General features: G+C 39.1%; 1 protein-coding gene across 2 annotated transcripts in view; it reads right to left on the reverse strand.

Moving 5' to 3' along the window:
• Positions 1 to 17,130, reverse strand: part of LOC107674220 (huntingtin-like) — a 49,382-nt gene that overhangs the window by 19,192 nt on the left and 13,060 nt on the right. For both annotated transcript variants that reach the window (XM_016468134.1, XM_016468133.1), the window contains exons 13-43: positions 16,913 to 17,036; positions 16,669 to 16,787; positions 15,633 to 15,744; positions 15,349 to 15,486; positions 14,341 to 14,499; positions 14,159 to 14,256; positions 13,550 to 13,689; positions 12,166 to 12,229; positions 11,639 to 11,739; positions 11,402 to 11,548; positions 10,679 to 10,799; positions 10,330 to 10,475; positions 9,945 to 10,096; positions 8,894 to 9,096; positions 8,647 to 8,773; positions 8,268 to 8,503; positions 8,091 to 8,168; positions 7,788 to 8,011; positions 7,601 to 7,679; positions 6,707 to 6,868; positions 6,499 to 6,554; positions 5,989 to 6,137; positions 5,639 to 5,775; positions 5,447 to 5,563; positions 5,183 to 5,305; positions 3,552 to 3,802; positions 3,131 to 3,273; positions 2,799 to 3,009; positions 2,375 to 2,510; positions 1,560 to 1,739; positions 1,292 to 1,468 (exon numbers count right to left, since the gene is read on the reverse strand). In XM_016468134.1, the coding sequence (XP_016323620.1) occupies positions 1,292 to 1,468; positions 1,560 to 1,739; positions 2,375 to 2,510; positions 2,799 to 3,009; positions 3,131 to 3,273; positions 3,552 to 3,802; positions 5,183 to 5,305; positions 5,447 to 5,563; positions 5,639 to 5,775; positions 5,989 to 6,137; positions 6,499 to 6,554; positions 6,707 to 6,868; positions 7,601 to 7,679; positions 7,788 to 8,011; positions 8,091 to 8,168; positions 8,268 to 8,503; positions 8,647 to 8,773; positions 8,894 to 9,096; positions 9,945 to 10,096; positions 10,330 to 10,475; positions 10,679 to 10,799; positions 11,402 to 11,548; positions 11,639 to 11,739; positions 12,166 to 12,229; positions 13,550 to 13,689; positions 14,159 to 14,256; positions 14,341 to 14,499; positions 15,349 to 15,486; positions 15,633 to 15,744; positions 16,669 to 16,787; positions 16,913 to 17,036 (4,410 nt within the window). The remainder of the gene's footprint in view (positions 1 to 1,291; positions 1,469 to 1,559; positions 1,740 to 2,374; positions 2,511 to 2,798; positions 3,010 to 3,130; positions 3,274 to 3,551; positions 3,803 to 5,182; positions 5,306 to 5,446; positions 5,564 to 5,638; positions 5,776 to 5,988; positions 6,138 to 6,498; positions 6,555 to 6,706; positions 6,869 to 7,600; positions 7,680 to 7,787; positions 8,012 to 8,090; positions 8,169 to 8,267; positions 8,504 to 8,646; positions 8,774 to 8,893; positions 9,097 to 9,944; positions 10,097 to 10,329; positions 10,476 to 10,678; positions 10,800 to 11,401; positions 11,549 to 11,638; positions 11,740 to 12,165; positions 12,230 to 13,549; positions 13,690 to 14,158; positions 14,257 to 14,340; positions 14,500 to 15,348; positions 15,487 to 15,632; positions 15,745 to 16,668; positions 16,788 to 16,912; positions 17,037 to 17,130) is intronic.

Below are 17,130 nucleotides of genomic sequence, written 5' to 3' on the forward strand. Positions count from 1 at the left end.
ACTAAATGTAAATGACAAATTTTAAATCTTAGTCATGGACATTTTTACAATGATTTTATTATATATATTTATTTATTATTTATATTATATATTATTTTATCTAATCATGTCAATCTCTAAAATATTTTATCGGGTAGAAATGGTCATTTGTGAGTAAAAAAAAACATTTAAAAATACTGTAATCACAAATTACAAGAAGTGATGTAAATTCCTTTGTAATAAAAATAAATAATTGAAAAACATTCAGTTATTTAATTAGATATTTTAAATTTATTTTAATTAGTTATAATTATTTTATTTAATTAATGAGGTTTTATTATTGTAATGTATAATATTTATATCCAGTTAGGCTCATCAACCATAACTCCTACAAAAACAGCTAGAAACCTTGGGAGTTGTGATTGATGATAAGCTGAATTTCTCAGACCACATTGCTAAAACTGCCCGGTCCTGCAGATTTGCTTTATTCCCAGAACATGCAACACAACTCCTTGTTCAAGCTCTTGTTCTATCCAGGCTGGACTATTGCAATGCTCTCTTGGCAGGTCTTCCAGCCACTTCTATCAAACCTCTACAATTAATCCAAAATATTTATTGTAATGTATAATATTTATATAAATATTTAAATATTTAATTCAACTAATTTAAAGTGCCTCTCCTTGTTTCTGTATAATAAAAAAAATTGAAAATGAGCAGTATTGTCATTACAGCAGAATTGGCAGGAATTTCTTGGGGGAGCTTCAAATATCGTCTTTGACAATAAGAAAAGCTGATTTGTGGTATCTGACTTAAAGTGAGACACAAGAATAGATCTTGATTATAACTAAAAATGACTGGGAAGCCACTGGCTTCTAAAAGAATCATTTAGGAGTCAAATGACTTTAGTTGCCATATTACAGAATTGCTTGTTATAGACTGTTGTTATGAGCCTAAGTCCTTTGTTCGTTGTTTCCATTCTGCCCTCTTGTGTTCTCTCTGTTTATGTGTATGTTTGTGTTTCAGATGGGCGGTTCCTTGAGATAATTTGCTGGAGGCTGCGATTGGTTCTCCTCCTCACCTGACCTCACCTGATCAGTCATCCATCCTCACAATCTATGACAGTAGTAGAAGTTTCACAGGGAGCTGCATTAAATTGTTTATTTTTAACTGCATTTTTTGTCATAGTATTTCAATTCTGTGATTTATTTGCAATTATTTTAGTTTTATTTAATTACCATTTATTACAACAAATGGCACAGACAGTAAAATAAGCTGGTAGTGAGTTGTTACTGTGTGTGTGGCCGTGTTTTACCTGCAAGGTCTCGGCAAGCAGCATCTCCACACGTCTGCAGGCGAGTGTGTCCACCATGCGAGCCAGCACACGGAACGGCGTGTTGAGTAGCTTGTCCACGTATAGCATTAGCAGAGCCCCAGACTGACTTAGATGAATGCCCTCCAGACACTGCAGGGTCTTCTTCAGCATTACCGGCTGGAGATTTACACATTTAAAACATAAAGTGACTGAAAAGATAAGCAAAGCACGAACTAAAAGAAGATGCTGTGCATGTGCATATACATACAGTAGAAAGGTTGTCGCAGCGTGATTGTATAGCCTGTATGAAGAGTCCGCTGGCTGCCGAATTTCGGTGCACAGCACTGATGAGATCCTGCACTGGAGGCTCATGGGAAAGACTGATCAGATCACTCACATGATTCACTGTCAGCCACGTCAGATGCTCAGAGTCATGCAGGTTTTGACACTGAGACAGGAGGAGAAAAAACAAAGATGACCTTTTTATTTTTTGTAAAGTGCTATGTATAAAATATTTCATATGAAATACAATACTGAATTGTAAGCTTGGCAAACAGAGATGTTTTATATAATGGTACCATACCAGTTAATAACTGATTTTAGGCGATTTTTTTTTTAATTATCAGTAACAGATGATTTTGCATATATAATGGCCTGCATTTTTCCAAAAATGGAAGTTCTCTCATCATTTACTCACCCTCAAGCTGTTCCAAACCTGTAAGAATTTATTTCTTCTGCTGAACACAAAAGAAGATATTTTGAAGAATGTGGGTAACCAAACAGTTTCTGGTCCCTATTGACTTTCCATTTGTTTTTGTTTTTTTTATACTACAGAAGTCAATAGGGACCAGCAACTGTTTGTTCACCCACATTCTTTAAAATATCTTCTTTTGTGTTCAGCAGAAGAAAGGAACTCACAGGTTTGGGACAATTTGAGGGTGAGTAAATGATGACAGAATTTTCAAGTAAAATTTCTTTAAAAAAAAAATCTTAAGTGATATGGAAGTTAAGATAGGTAAAATAAAACCCATGCTCAGACACTGCTTTAACAAAAAAAGGCACACATTGCTTATGAAATCTCACCACATAGTCACAGAAGAGGATAAGTGCTCCTCGTCGGACGATCTCTCTGTTACACATAGCCAACTTCCCCTCGGGTCTCTCCTCCTCTCCAGATGAGTGCGGACTCAGCAGCTTAGTGCTGGACAGACTGTGCCTCCTGATGAAATTATAAAGGGAAAACAAGTTGCTTAAAGGCAAAGTTACATATTTGTATAAACAACAACAGATCTACCATAGACTCTTACAAAGAGCAATTTCAAGCTTCACTTTACCAACATATAACTGTAATGACTCACAACACGTGGAAGGCCAATTTGTTTTTGCCCTTACAAAGAGCAATTTATTCCTAAAATTATCAAGAATTTTGCTTAGCCTGGTTGTAACAGTTGGATGAGGCTTCATTTTAAACAGCCTTTCTCATTAGGCTGCTAGCATGTAGTCTGACCTGGGTGTCTGATGCACCTCTGACCACCAGGTGTAGTTGGTGTAGTTGATGATGAGAAGGACCTGACACCAGAGCAGGACCAGAGATGGGTGTGTAGTGATGAGCTGGAGCACCAGGCTGTTCAAACCCTCCAAAGCATAAAAATTACCCCCTTCCTCTTCCTCTGCCTTCAACAGCCTGCTGCCCGCTGCCGTGATCCGCCGGAACATTCCTGGAAAGTTGATGGCAAATGGGAACTTACTGAGAAATCTGCTGAGCTGGTAAAGGGCCGGTGTTTGGTTCTTACACCGTGACATGTGACTATATGAGTTAAGACACAAGATTCTGCCTACCTGATTTGAAGATGTGGATCAAACACATGAGCAGTGTGCCCAGTTGCTGACAGTAGAACGTGTGCTGTTGTTCACTCATATCAACTTTCACCTGTTTAGTGGCGATATCATCCAGCAACACCCCCACTAACTGCAATAAGAACCTAACAAACAAAAAGAGATTAATAATTGTATTAATTAAATAATTATTATTATTGTTTGCCTTGTTGCTATGAACATTTAGAACATAGAACAATGGAACATTTTCGCAGAAGCATTCAACTAATAATACAAAAAAAGGAGGAAAACCTGTTTTTCCCCATTCAGTATGACTGTACAACAACAACAAATATAATTATCAAGGTTATTATTATTACTCAATATATTTTATTTTAGCATTTTTCCACACTGACTGACTTTATTTCCAGTGACCAGCAATTACCTAGCAAACGTTTCCTCAGGAGGGACGCGCTGCGGCTCTCCATTGGCGTCTTCCATGGTGGTGGGCGGGGCTTCAGGAGGGGAGGGGTCATCGTCACACAATCGACGGATGGTGGGACAGGAAAGGAGGTATGGCGACAAAGAAAGCTCCTGAATACGAGACAGAATGATGTCCTCTGTGGACTGTGAGATGAGGACGCGCAGGACGGCGAGAATCCCAGACACCCACAACTGAACCGTACCCACTGATGCCTACAGAAGAGAACAGGCAAACAATGAGCCACTTAACAGGATTAAGGTGCATTGGCAATACTGTCAAGCTAATTTTTCGGTGGGTAAAAAAACAGTCATTTCAATAGGAATCCATGTGATAGGGAATTTTGTGTGAAGGCAAAAGATTTCCCTACGTAGTTGGTCACTCAAATTCACCACATGTACCAACAGAAAGCTGCTAAAAGTGACTTCTGTCTGAGCTATGCTTCATACACTATATGGACAAAAGCATTGAGACACACCTCTTAATTGCTGAATTCAGGTGTTTCAGTCAGACCCATTGCCACAGTTAAATAAAATCAAGCACCTAACCATGCAGTCTGCATTTACAAACATTTGTGAAAAAATGGGTTGTTCTAAAGAGCTCAGTCAATTTAAGCGTGGTACTGTGATATGATGCCACCTTTGCTACAAGTCAGTCTGTGAAATTTCATCTCTGCTATTCAGCTGTGAGTGATATTATTGGAAAGTGTTTAGGAACAGCAGCAAATCAGCCACAAAGTGGAAGATCATGTAAAGTCACTGAGTGCTGAGGAGCATGGTGCATAAAATCATCAACACTCTGCTGATTCCATAGCTAAAGAGAACCAAACTGTTACTGACATTAATATCAGCACAAAAACTGCTTCATGAACTGGTTTTTATGGCTAAGCAGCTGCATGCAAGCCTCAGATCACCTAGCACAATACCAAGCGTCAGATTGACTGGTGTAAAGCACGCCGCCACTGGACTATGGAGCAGTGGAAACATGTTCTGTGGAGTGAAGAATAGTCTCATAGGCGAGTCTGAGTTTGGCAGATACCAGGAGAACATTACCTGCCTGACTGCACTGTGCCAATTGTAAAGTTTGGTAGAGGAGGGATAATGGTATGGAGCTGTTTTTCAGGAGTTGCCTGAAAACGCCACTTGCTTCCATGGTGGCCAATCATTCCAGTGAAGGCCAGTCATAATGTTTCAGCATACCAAGACATTTTGGACAATACTATGCTTCCAAATTTGTGGGAACAGTTTGGGGAAGGCCCTTTTCTATTCCAGCACGACCGTGCCTCAGTGCACAAAGCAAAGTCCATAAAGACATGGTTGGATGAGTTTGGTGTGGAAGAACTTGACTAGCCCACACAGAGCCCTGACCTCAACCCCACTGAGCACCTTTGGGATGAACTGGAATGGAGATTGTGAGCCAGGCCTTCTTATTCAACATAAGTGCCTTATCTCACAAATGCTCTACACTGTCCATATAGTGTGTATTGTTACACTACTGACATAGATAATGAACCATTTTGTCCACAAATTCGCCTGATAATAATATATACTGCATGAGGAAAGTAATCTAAGTGATGTGTGATTGAAGGTTCTCACTAGTGTAGAAGGTGTGATGAACATGCTCTTCAGTAGCATGTCCACAGGCCGCAGAGAGGAGGGAGCCACTGTCTCGAACAGTGTGTTTAACACACCCAAAGCCTCATGGGAGTCCAGGTGCATCTGTCAAGCAAACAAAAGCAAATCTGTAAAGTACACATTTTTAAAAAAACAACTGTTCATTAGATTTTATTCTGAATTTGAGATGAAACTCTTGAAAACACGATTATATCAGGACAGGAGGTAGATTAGACAGAACCGCACTTGCTGTTTGCCGATCATTGGAAGGATGATGTCAGCAATCTGTCGTGAAAGCCTCTTCCACTTATCTTCATTCTCTTTATGGCACTGCTGTAGGACTAGAATAAACATCTCCAGCACCTACACACAGAAGCATTCATTAATTTACATGTAAATCCATGAATGCAACACACACACACCAGAACAAAGTGTTACCTGATGGTGTTGTATGAGGCGTAGCAGCATAGACACCACCACCTCCTTTTGAGTGTCCAGTTCCTTCCCTGCATCTGCTTTATTGGAGCCCCGCAGCACAAAGAGGTCGTGTACTATAGGCTGCAGTGCAGGGATTGCTGGGAAATAAAGAGAAGCATAAGAATCAACAGTCTAACTTTTTCAAATGATTAGATTAATGTTTAAACTAGATGTCATATTATGTGAAATTTTACAGCCGATATGCAAATATTTATTTTCTTTTTTTTAATTTTAAAATGTGATTTGGTAAACAGTCATTACATATTCTCCTCAAGGATGTGAATATATATTCGTATTGTGATTCTACACACCGTGTGTTACTGCCTTCCTGTCGCTGGCCATAATGCCGTCACACAGCTGTATGATCTTTGGGATGCTGATGATCTGTTTGGAGTGGTAGCGCTCATAGGACAGAAGAACCAGGAAAAAGAAAATGTTGGGCACAATCTCTTCAGAGTGCCTACATAGGAAAAATAAATCACTTTAGTGCAAACTAATGACAATAGCAAATCTGTGCATTTAAGTGTACTCTGTCATTGGAAAGTTTGGGATCAGTAAGATTTAAAAAAAATAATAATAATAATAAACTAATAGTGTTATTCAGCAAGAATGCAACAACTTAAAAGTTACAAAAAAATAATGTTACCAAAAAATTCTATTTCTAATAAATGTTCTTTTAAGTTGCTATTCGTCAAAGAAACTTTTTTTTTTAAATGTATCACAGTTTCTACAAAAATATTAATACGCACAACTGTGAAGAACATGACCCCAAACTTTTGATTGGTAGTGTATGTTATGGTGACTATGTCAGACGGTCTTACCTAAACTGCCCCACTTCAATATACTCAAACTGCTTCAGCACGAAACCAATGAATACCTGAAACAAACACAGGATAGTAAAATATTAGCACTATGTAAGTCTAATGTAGAAATAAAATAAGATTTCTTTTGATTCTCAATTAGTGGAGTAAAATGGACATTAGCATGTTGACTCAGTAGGAGTTTAATCCACAGCTCTAAACGACTTACCTGGTCTGAATCAAGCAAACAGTAGTTGACCCGGAGCTGCACAAGTTGGGTGAGTAGGTCCAGCACCTGTCTTTGTAGGGCCACTGAGGTGCTGGTGGTGTACTGCTTCAGAGCCTTAATCACCAGCGGCTCAAACAAACGGATGTGATTATGAATGGCATTCTGAAACACACACAAGTAGTCTACTATTAGACACTTGAAATGTAGTGAGTGATCAAGACATTAGTATTGTTATTGTTTAATCAAACTAAAAGTAAAATTATTAAAAATCATTTTGCCCATTAAAATAAAATGAAATTAAATTAAACAAAAATTAAATGAAAAACTACAAAAAAAATTGAAACTATGCATTGGCAACTAACTGAAACAAGTTTAAGATGAAGTACTAAAATTATTCAAACTAAAAGTTAAAAAAATTAAAGCTAAACATAAATATAAAAAACCAAACAAAAATGACAAAAGCACATAAAACAAAAAATACTGATCTGAAATATATTTTACTGTTCCAGTTGGTACATTCACCTCATGATAGTATACACATAAACAAAACATTGTCAAAATTATGATATAAATAAGAGCAGCAAATAACAATACCACGTAATAACATAAATACAATAAAACAGACCCATCAAATAACTAAACAAAAATTACAAAAAAAAAATGTTTCCCAAAATATATAAATTTTTCCATATATTTCCATATATTCCTCTTCTACCACAATATTTTATTATTTATTAATAAATAAGAAATATTTATAAATATTTTTTATTTGATATAATGATTTGTGTCACAGGTATCCCCACTGTTTTCACTTCCAATGTCACTCAACATCTTTAACATTTCTGTATATTTTGTTATTTTATAATTATAGTAACGAATTATGGGGCAACTTACCTTGTCTCCTCGGTGGCGAGTAACATTGGTGATACTTGACCTCAGTTGATTGGAGACTTTTTGCATGACATCAAACCACCTATGGGATCACAGAAATTACATGTTTAGTCATAATGGGCCTCTTAATTTTCTATTTATAGATTTGTCTCTATGAGGAAATGTTATACACAAGCACACTCTCTCTCACCCAGAGGTGTCCTGTTCTTGTTCAGCTTGCACCATGTTTCTGAGGCTGGCATCTGCGAGGGCCTGAGTAAAGTGAGTGTATGGGGCCATGAAACAGTAATGGTAGAGGCCGGGTCTGACACTGGTCGAGCCGAGCCGGAGGGCCTTGCCCTGGGACCGACATGGGTGAGATGAAGCCCCCTCATACTGAGATGCAAGATTGGTCCCAAACAACGCCTTCAACAGCTGTAAGCACAGAGCACATGGTGAAGCCCATGACTTTGTAATGCCACGGATTAAAACAAAAGAGTTACGCATGTCTAACCTGCTGAACACACACAGTGGCCATAGTGGGTTCCCGTGAAAAACAGGACTTGAGGTAACCCAGGATCTCTTCGACACACTAGATAGATTAAAAACGGTTAAAGTTTGTTCTTGACATTAATTTTGCTCAGACATCATTTATTCACTGACAAAATGGAATTAGGCTTTGACGTCATACTTTGCCAATATCATGCAGGGTGGCCATCTCAAGCAGCTGTGAAAGGACATCAAGCGCCGACCTCAGGAAACTCCCAAACTTCTCATTAGTGTTGTGAAGGTCTAATGTGACTTTGTAGTTAGCATGTGTAGCTCTCAGTGCATCATAAAGCTTCAGATAAGGATGGAGGTGATAAAAGCTGCCCAGAGTGGTGGATTTGTTAACTGCTGGTGTCGCTGTGCTGTCCGCCGATCTGCCTGTATGGAAAAACAGTGCAAGATACCTGTAAATATTCAATTAATAAATAACGAATAGCACCATGAGACCTATTTTCTTTTGCATACTCAGTAGAATTATTCTTATGTATGGTCTACATGTGGCACTGTAGGTGTGACAGTACCTGTGTTGGCTTCTCCTCCTTTCTTTGGGCTCATGGGGGTGGTGCTCGGCTCCGTCATCTCCTTCTCTTTACCCTTCCGTCTGATTGGACTGAGAGATGGAGTGTTGCCCAATGAGGGTAAAGTAGCCTGGAAGGAAAGATTAACAGAAATAATTAAGCTTTTAATACCGTTTGTAAATATTAAATATTACTGATGTGTTGTACACTTAAAATATTATTGTAATCAGGATCTATTGAATTCCTTTACCTTGACCGCAGGGCCTGGGGGTATGTCATCCAGCACATGGGCACAGATGTTAAGGATCTTCAGCAGGTGTGAGAACAGCTGCTCCACCATAACAACCAGAGAGCGGTCGTTAAGAGCAGACCACGCCTCCTCTACCTTTGAGGGGGCGGGGTTAGACTCTTCCTCACCTGCCCACGGGCTCTTCATGCACTTTGGTGCAACAGCTACAAAAACAGGTAGAAAACAACATTTTAAATACAAACGGGCCTAAAACGAAGTAAAAAAAACACAAAAATGTAAATAGCTCCAGAGATGAGACTTTCATTAGCCTTGGATGAACAGAATAAAATCACACTTAACACTCCTCAGGCTGTTTGGCCATTTTTGACAGGTTTCATTAGTGTTTATTTAATAAAAATTAGGTTTCCTTAATCTGAGTGGTTCAAAATTTGGTGACTTTTTTGAGATATGCAATCTGAACAAACAAAACAAATAACTTAATTCAGTGAGTGGACACTTTGGCGGTCAAAACTGACCCGACCACAGGAAATGAATGGGAAAGATTATAATGCAGAGAATTTATGTATTGAATAAAATCAAAATATCAACCAATAATAAAATCTACAACGCTGAACAAACACACATAGAAATAAAGGACCGAGACTATAGAACATCCAAAGTGCAAAAGATTTTTATCTACACTTATAGAAGTGTAGATTTTTACTGTAGTGAAGTTCCAAACGTTTGCTTATACAAATGATGGTGCAATTGAGAAACTTACACGTAAATAAGACCTAAATAAGATCTAAACAACCTAAAATCATATATGCATACTTCTGTAGTTACTACTCCAGGGAAATTAGCTATATGTTCTGGGTCAAAAAAAGACCCCCAACAGACAAGTGGGGCTGAGGAAGGGTAAATTAGATCTAAATAACCTAAGATCCCCTTTAAATTTAACAAAGAATTTTATTGTTACTACTTTATGGGCGATTGTGTTAATACATTTCATTAAAAAAATTACACTCTTCTAAAAAAAACTGTGGCTACTCTAATCTAAATGAGTTTGTACCTGCGAGAAGGTTTCCAGCCAGTAACAGAGCAGCCTGATGGGCAGACAGATCAAGAGGGAACCAGGCAGAGGAGATGAGAGACAAAACCATACTGGCCACACCGACCGTCAGAGACCGGCGCATGTCCTCACTACCACCAGGCTGAGAAAGACTGCAGAAGAACAAAAACATTTATACTACTGAAAGTATAAGAGTGAAAACAGACAAGATAAAAAAAATGCACTTACATTGGCAATGGAGACTGGCTTTTTATATCCTTTTACACTAACAATATGATCAAGACATCAAATCTACTATAAGCAGGTTTTAATCTTGGTTCTAATGGAAGACTTTACTGCTGTAAGGTTCAGATTCCGAGTGTGAATTTAGATTATGAGTGTGTACCTAAAGGAACGTCCTCGGCTGCGGTACTGGCTGGAGCGGTTGAGATGAAAGACAGAAGAGCACACAAAGCCACAATGCCAGCCTGTGCTCCAAGTGCACACTGGGAAGGTGCTGGACAAAAGGCACAGAGCCTCACAACAGCCAAACTAGAGCGATGACATTAAAGTATAGAGATTAGATCTTGAGTCCAAATAAGACCACTCATCATAATTACAGCAGCTGTTTCTTATTTTTGTACCACCAACCAGAACTATGTCTAACCACACACTAGCCCACAATTATGATTTTTTTTTTTTTAATCTTGCAATTTGGAAACAGTCCACTATATGCAATATTTTAAGGGACTCACGGTGGTGGCTCTGGAAGTGGAAGAGGTGAGGGCGTGGGAGATGGCAGCGATGACCCGAGATAGGTTGTTCTCCACTGTAACATCCGGTGCGCTCTGACCCAGATTGTAGCCACGGTATGTTCTGCAGTGATCACATTAGAAATTAGATTAAAGCCAAATACACAACCATTCAAACCTCTGGGGTCAGTAAGTCCATAGTTGTTTTTGAAATAAGTCTATTATGCTCACCAAGGCTGCATTTATTTGAGCAAAAATACAGTAATTTTGTGGGGGGGGGAAATGTGTAAAAACAGTAATATTGCAAAATACTGTTACAATTTAAAACAACTGTTTTGTATTATAATATACAGTATTTTAACATGTAATTTATTCCTATGATGGCAAGGCTGAATTTTCAGCATCATTACTCCAGTCTTCAGCATCACATGATCCTTCAGAAATCATTCTAATATGCTGATTTGCTTCTCAAGAAACATTTCTTATTATTATCAACGTTGATAACAGATGTTCTGCTTCATATTTTTGTGGAAACAGAGATACATGTTTTTTTTTTTTCAGGATTCTTGATGAATAGAACGTTCAGCATTTATTTGAAATAGAAAATTTTGTAACATTATATTTACTTTTACATCAATTGATGTGCCCTTGCTGAATAAATAAATAAATACAAATGAAAGCAGCCATTTAAACATGTCATGCAAAAAAAGAAGAGCAGTAGTGTACCGTGTAATAGTGCTGACAGTGAACTGTGATGGAGGCTGGGTCTCGTGCATGAGCAGCTGCAGGTACACACTGCTCTGATCTCGAGCTATTGCCACAACCGGGTCTGTCTGAGCCTGGTCACAGTCAAAGAACAACCTGGGCACCAACCTGAGTAGAGAAAGATTGAGCAAACTCAGAGTGTGAGATCTGTGATGTGCAGTCGGGAGATGATCAGTCAGAGATGAAATGTCTGAATACCTGCTGATGGTGTTTGCTGCCACATGTCTCACACGCGGGTCCTCATCGCTCAGTAGATAAAGCACAACATCATTTAGAACCCTGTCCTGGAGCCTCAACAACTGAAACAATTTTAATAAAATTTAAATATTAATTATAAAATATTAATTGTATTCTACAAATATATTTGTGTAAAATATATTATAGCTATGTTATATAACATGGATAAAACATTATTATTTAATATATCCCGGAAGTGTATATAAAATGGCTAATTTAATTTTTAAATTTACATGATTTTTATTTAATTTTTTTTAGGTAAAGTGTGTAAGATGCTTTTGACTTTTAAGACATAAAATAATGACCAGTATATTCTTCAAAAATGTATCCTTTCATGAAAGAAAGTCATATGAGAACAACAGAAAGGAGAATAAATGATGACAGAATTATTTTTTATTATTCTTTTAATCATTATTTAATACTAGATTAATACAACAAATGAATCCTTCATCTTAAACGGAGTAAAGAGAGAAAGAGAGATGACTTACCCCGGTATAGTGATGCTCTCCTTTGTGCAACTTCTCAGTTTTTCTCTCCAAGAAACTTACTAACCTGCCAAACACAGAAACAGTAGGTGACTTTAATTAGATGTTTGATTCTTTCCACAAAGTTCAGCAGTTACATATGAATATATGTATGAATATATGTGCCTTTTAAATTATTGTATCAAAATGTGCTTTATGATATTAAAATACAAGTAAAGTTTGAGTTAGGGCTGCACGATATTGGAAAAAACTCACATTGCGATGTTTTTTTTTCTGCGATATATATTGCGATATGGAAAAAAAAATCAGATGGCTTCAATAGCTCTATATTTGGAAAAAAACAATCAATGATGGGGTGATTTTGTAGGCGAGTAAATCAGCATAAGAAATAAAACAAACTGCAAGCATAGATAAATAACAGAACAAAGATACAAATGAAATAAGCAGTGCTTTATATATTTCAGGTAAGTCTAACAGTACAGAAATTGAATAATCAAATGTAAAATAACATTGCATAGATTTCACTATAAATTAAATATAACAAATCTGTGTTAAAGCTACAAAAGTGATTTTTCTTTGTGTTTTGTTGTTTGATTAACGTTCATGACAGAGAAAGCAATAGGAACATTAAACTGCTGTGAACCAATATACTGTTAACGTTACACATCCATTTTCTTTCTTAATTGTTTACCATAAGCAACTGCGTTTACAAGGATACTTGCAGAACACAGTATGTCAGGCACAAATAGATGCAGAAGTGAACAGAATTCAGTGTCCACGTGCATCTGCGTGGCTCTCACCGCTTCTACACTGGACGCGAGCGGCGCGACAAAATACAATAGAATCCATTATAATCAGTGATACTGTGTGACTGTCTACACTGGGTGTGGAGCGGCACGACACGACAAATCCTCGACAGTAAACTGATGCCTCGTTCTCTTTATGACGTACTGACACAAAGTTCAAATGATGATGCAACGGTCGCTTTGTCGCGTCCAGTGTAGACAGACTTTGGGGCCGTTCACATGTCGCGCCTAAAAACGCTTGGGAGCTTATGCTTTCGTGGCGTCTGCCGTTGCTAAGCAACCGTGACCTGCACTCTCCGCGACAACGCGGAAGTTTCAACAAAGGATAAACAGATTTCCAGCACTGAAAATCGCGGGCAGTAGCTCTGCTACTAAATGCATTTAAAATGGGTATCTCTGTACAGCTGTCGCGTCCGGTGTAGACACCGTGTCTGTGTGTGAGCAAAGAAAACAATCAGTATAAATATAACGATCAGTATACTAAACATCGCACATCCTGCGATGTGACTATCGCGGATGCGCACATCGCGATATCGATTCTGAAACGATATATCGTGCAGCCCTAGTTTGAGTCCACTTACCGGAAATCAATCTCAGCAAGCGTCTCCAAAAGCTCAGTGCGAACCAGCCAATAGGAGCAGTCCTTCAGGGTCAGCAGATCAATGAGCAGCTGCAGGCCAAGTTCACTTAGACTGCCACTGCACAACGCCATGATACAGTGCTGTAGTTGTGTAAAAACACAATATTTTTATAATCTTCTAAACCTAACAGACAGATTACAAACAGCACTCTTTAAAAGTGAAGTGACATGTGGCCAAGTACGGTTACCCATACTAGGAATTAGTGCTCTGCGTTTAACCCATCCTAAGTGCACACACACACAGCAGTGAACACACACCCGGAGCAGTGGGCAGCCATTTATGCTGCGGCGCCCGGGGAGCAGTTGGGGCTTCGGTGCCTTGCTCAAGGGCACCTCAGTCGTGGTATTGAAGGTGGAAGAGAGCGTAACATTCACTCCCCCCACCTACAATTCCTGCCGGACCCGAGACTCGAACTCGCAACCTTTGGTTTACGAGTCCGACTCTCTAACCATTAGGCCACGACTTCCCCCAAGTCGACATTTTACGACATTTTACATGTGTAAAATGATCCGAGGAGCATCTATGTACAGTATATATATATATTCTCACCCTAATAGCAGCACAGGCCATTTTACATGTGACTGAAGATTCATCTTTCAGACTTCGCTGCAGCAGAGGCACAAAGTTTTCGAGTGTCATAGAGTTTCCTGAGAAAACAGAAAGACAGAGAATGTGAAAACAAGCCTTAGAGTGTGTGATTCATTTGATCAAGCTGTAGCAGTAGTTCTCACCTGTGATGGAGTGGATCTGGGACAGCCATGTCTCCGTGTTGTAGCGTGTATTGAGCTGGATGGCTTGGATTAAAGCCCCACACAGGATGGCTGTGGCTCCTCTGATCTGAGGATCCCCATGTTCAATGTACTGCAGTATATCACTGATGTACTGTTGCTCTGTTCACACAAACAGTTTCAGTAATCTAGTTTGGTATCAATTCAGTTTTGGGGTCTGGACAGTCATGCTCAAAATTTAGCCTTTTGTTGTGAGTGGATGTCTGGAGTGGTCATTCCCTCACTGTATGCTCTTGTCTTGTGTGTTTTTGTCGAGCAAGTGGATTATGTTTTGACTGGGAAGGTGTGTTTAATATAGCACACAGCTTGCGTGACATTCCACTGGCTGTGTGTTTCCGTGCTATCTTGTTTTCTGTGAGCACAAGGTTCATGAAGGTTCTCATAGGCCATGTGTTCTCATGGTGTCATGTTTTGTGTGATTACATATATTTTATGGTTCATTTGCCTCACCTGCTCTCCTCTGAAACTCTCCTTATTTCTTTCCCTATTTATTCTCCCTATGCTCTCTGTTCTGTGCCAGACAGTCATCAAATGTTCCTGTGGTGCTGTTGGTTCCCAGTGTGTCCTGCCCTGCCGCATCCTGTCTTATTTTGCAATGGCTAAGTATTTTACCCTACAGGGTAGTTTTTGTTTATTTTTGTTTTATTTTTGAATTATGATAAAGCCTGTTGAGCTCTGCGTCCTCGACTCTTCCCTACCAAAAAATGGGACACATATGTACAAAAAAAACTAAACAGAAAACAGAAACTAAATAAAAACTAATTTAAAGACAAAACAAAAGACATCAAAACAAAAATACAATTTATAAACAAAAAAATGTTATAACAAATGTAAAAAAAAACAAACAAACAAAAAAAAAACACTCAAACTAAACAAAACAAGCAAGAGCGAGTGATTCAATTGACCCATGAATGAACAGAATCCTTGGATAGGGGTCAGTGTTTTTCTCACCATCTGGTTCTTGTCCTTCAAGTGGCTGCAAGTAGAGTTTGTTGAAGAAGGCTTCGGGTAGAAGAGTTGCTGCTGCCCCCACACAGCTAATGGCTAATGCCTTAACGCTCACACGGACCTCATTATCAGGAACCAGACCTACAACACACACACACACATATTATTTTATGAAGAAAGACACTTTAATGTTCAAGTAGCAAATACCAACACCCAAAAGCACTTGTATGCTTATTGAGACAATACAGAGTCAAGCAACACATGAGAGTTAATGTCTTTTTTCTCACCATTTCTTTGGCCGGTGAACAGGAAGGAGGCAGCCAACAGCCGGACACAGTGCACCAGAGGCTCTTCCTTTGGGTCAGTATAGTGACCAATATCTCCTTTAATCCTAGATGGCTAAAACACACAGAACACGTACAAAATATTCACAGATTGTGCAGTTTAACTACTAGATCTCTGTAATGAATCTGAGAGAACTTGAGATGCACAACATTATTCATTTGGACTACACAGACTATGGGCCCTATCATACACCCGGTGCAATGTGGCGCCAGGTGCGACGCAAGTGTTTTTTGCTAGTTTCAGCCCGACGCAATTGTAATTTTCACGTCCTGCGCCACGTTGTTTAAATAGCAAATGCATTTGCACTCATTTGTGCGCTCATGGGCGTGCTGGTCTGAAAACGAGGTGTGTTCAGGCGCATTGCTGGCGCGTTGCTATTTTGAGGCAACTGAAATAGACTGCGCCATTGACCAACAAAAACCTGGTCTAAAGTCTGGCGCAATAGTTTTTTTCTTCATTATTTAAAGAGCGCATTAGTAATATGCGCCTAGGCGGGTGCACAACGCGCGTACACTTTGCTTATTACACACACAGGGATGCGCAGCAGCACACAAACATTTTTAAAAATGTTAAAAGGATTAAAATGTAAAAGATTATTATTCTGTACATAAATATAAATATGCCTACATGTCATAATGGATAGTCTTTGCATGTATCAGAATTACGCGCACGAGCAGATCCGTTTCCTCACTAGAGAAGCGTTCAGTTTTTCCGCCATGTAAATAGCGAATCCGCCATGGCGTGAGCGCAACTGGCTTTTAAAGGGAATGGGAGATGAGACTCTGATTGGTTTATGACACGTTATGCCCAAAACACACCAATTACTTATTAAGAGAATAGGGGCAACCCTTTTAGACCATGCGCCGGGCACGCAGACCATTTTTCCCGTCCTTAAACTAGCAAAAGTGGATTCGGTTTAATTCGCTTTAGACCATGCGCTTAGATCGTTAAAATAGGGCCCTATGTGTGTGTGTTCACCTTGTTGTCGAGTTCTGCGGGTTCCAGAACCTCTTCCTTTGGTATGAATCGATCCACACTGCTATCAGATGATTGCCTGTTGTGACCTTTTCCCTCCAGAAGATGCGGCTTACTTAAAGCTGACAACGAGAGAAAACAGAACTGTGAGCTAAAAGGATGACTAATAAACATGAGCACTTCACACCCAAGTTAGACCATTAGAACAGGGTGTATTGCTGAGAAAGTGTACTAAATGAGTATGTACCCAGTGCTGACTGAGAGAAAGGCTCTAGAGGTTTATCAGGCGGTGGAGCTGCGCCCTCCTCTTCCTCATCCTGCAGTGTGCCGATCTGCATCCCTGAGTACTGACTATCACTGCCGTCCAGCACCTACACATCACACATACATATATACAGTCATGGCCAAAAATATCGGCACCCTTGGTAAATATGATCAAAGAAGGCTGTGAAAATTAATCTGCAT

Source organism: Sinocyclocheilus anshuiensis, unplaced genomic scaffold, assembly GCF_001515605.1.
Source record: "Sinocyclocheilus anshuiensis isolate Anshui unplaced genomic scaffold, SAMN03320099.WGS_v1.1 scaffold728, whole genome shotgun sequence".
In the NCBI taxonomy this organism is placed as follows: Eukaryota; Metazoa; Chordata; class Actinopteri; order Cypriniformes; family Cyprinidae; genus Sinocyclocheilus; species Sinocyclocheilus anshuiensis.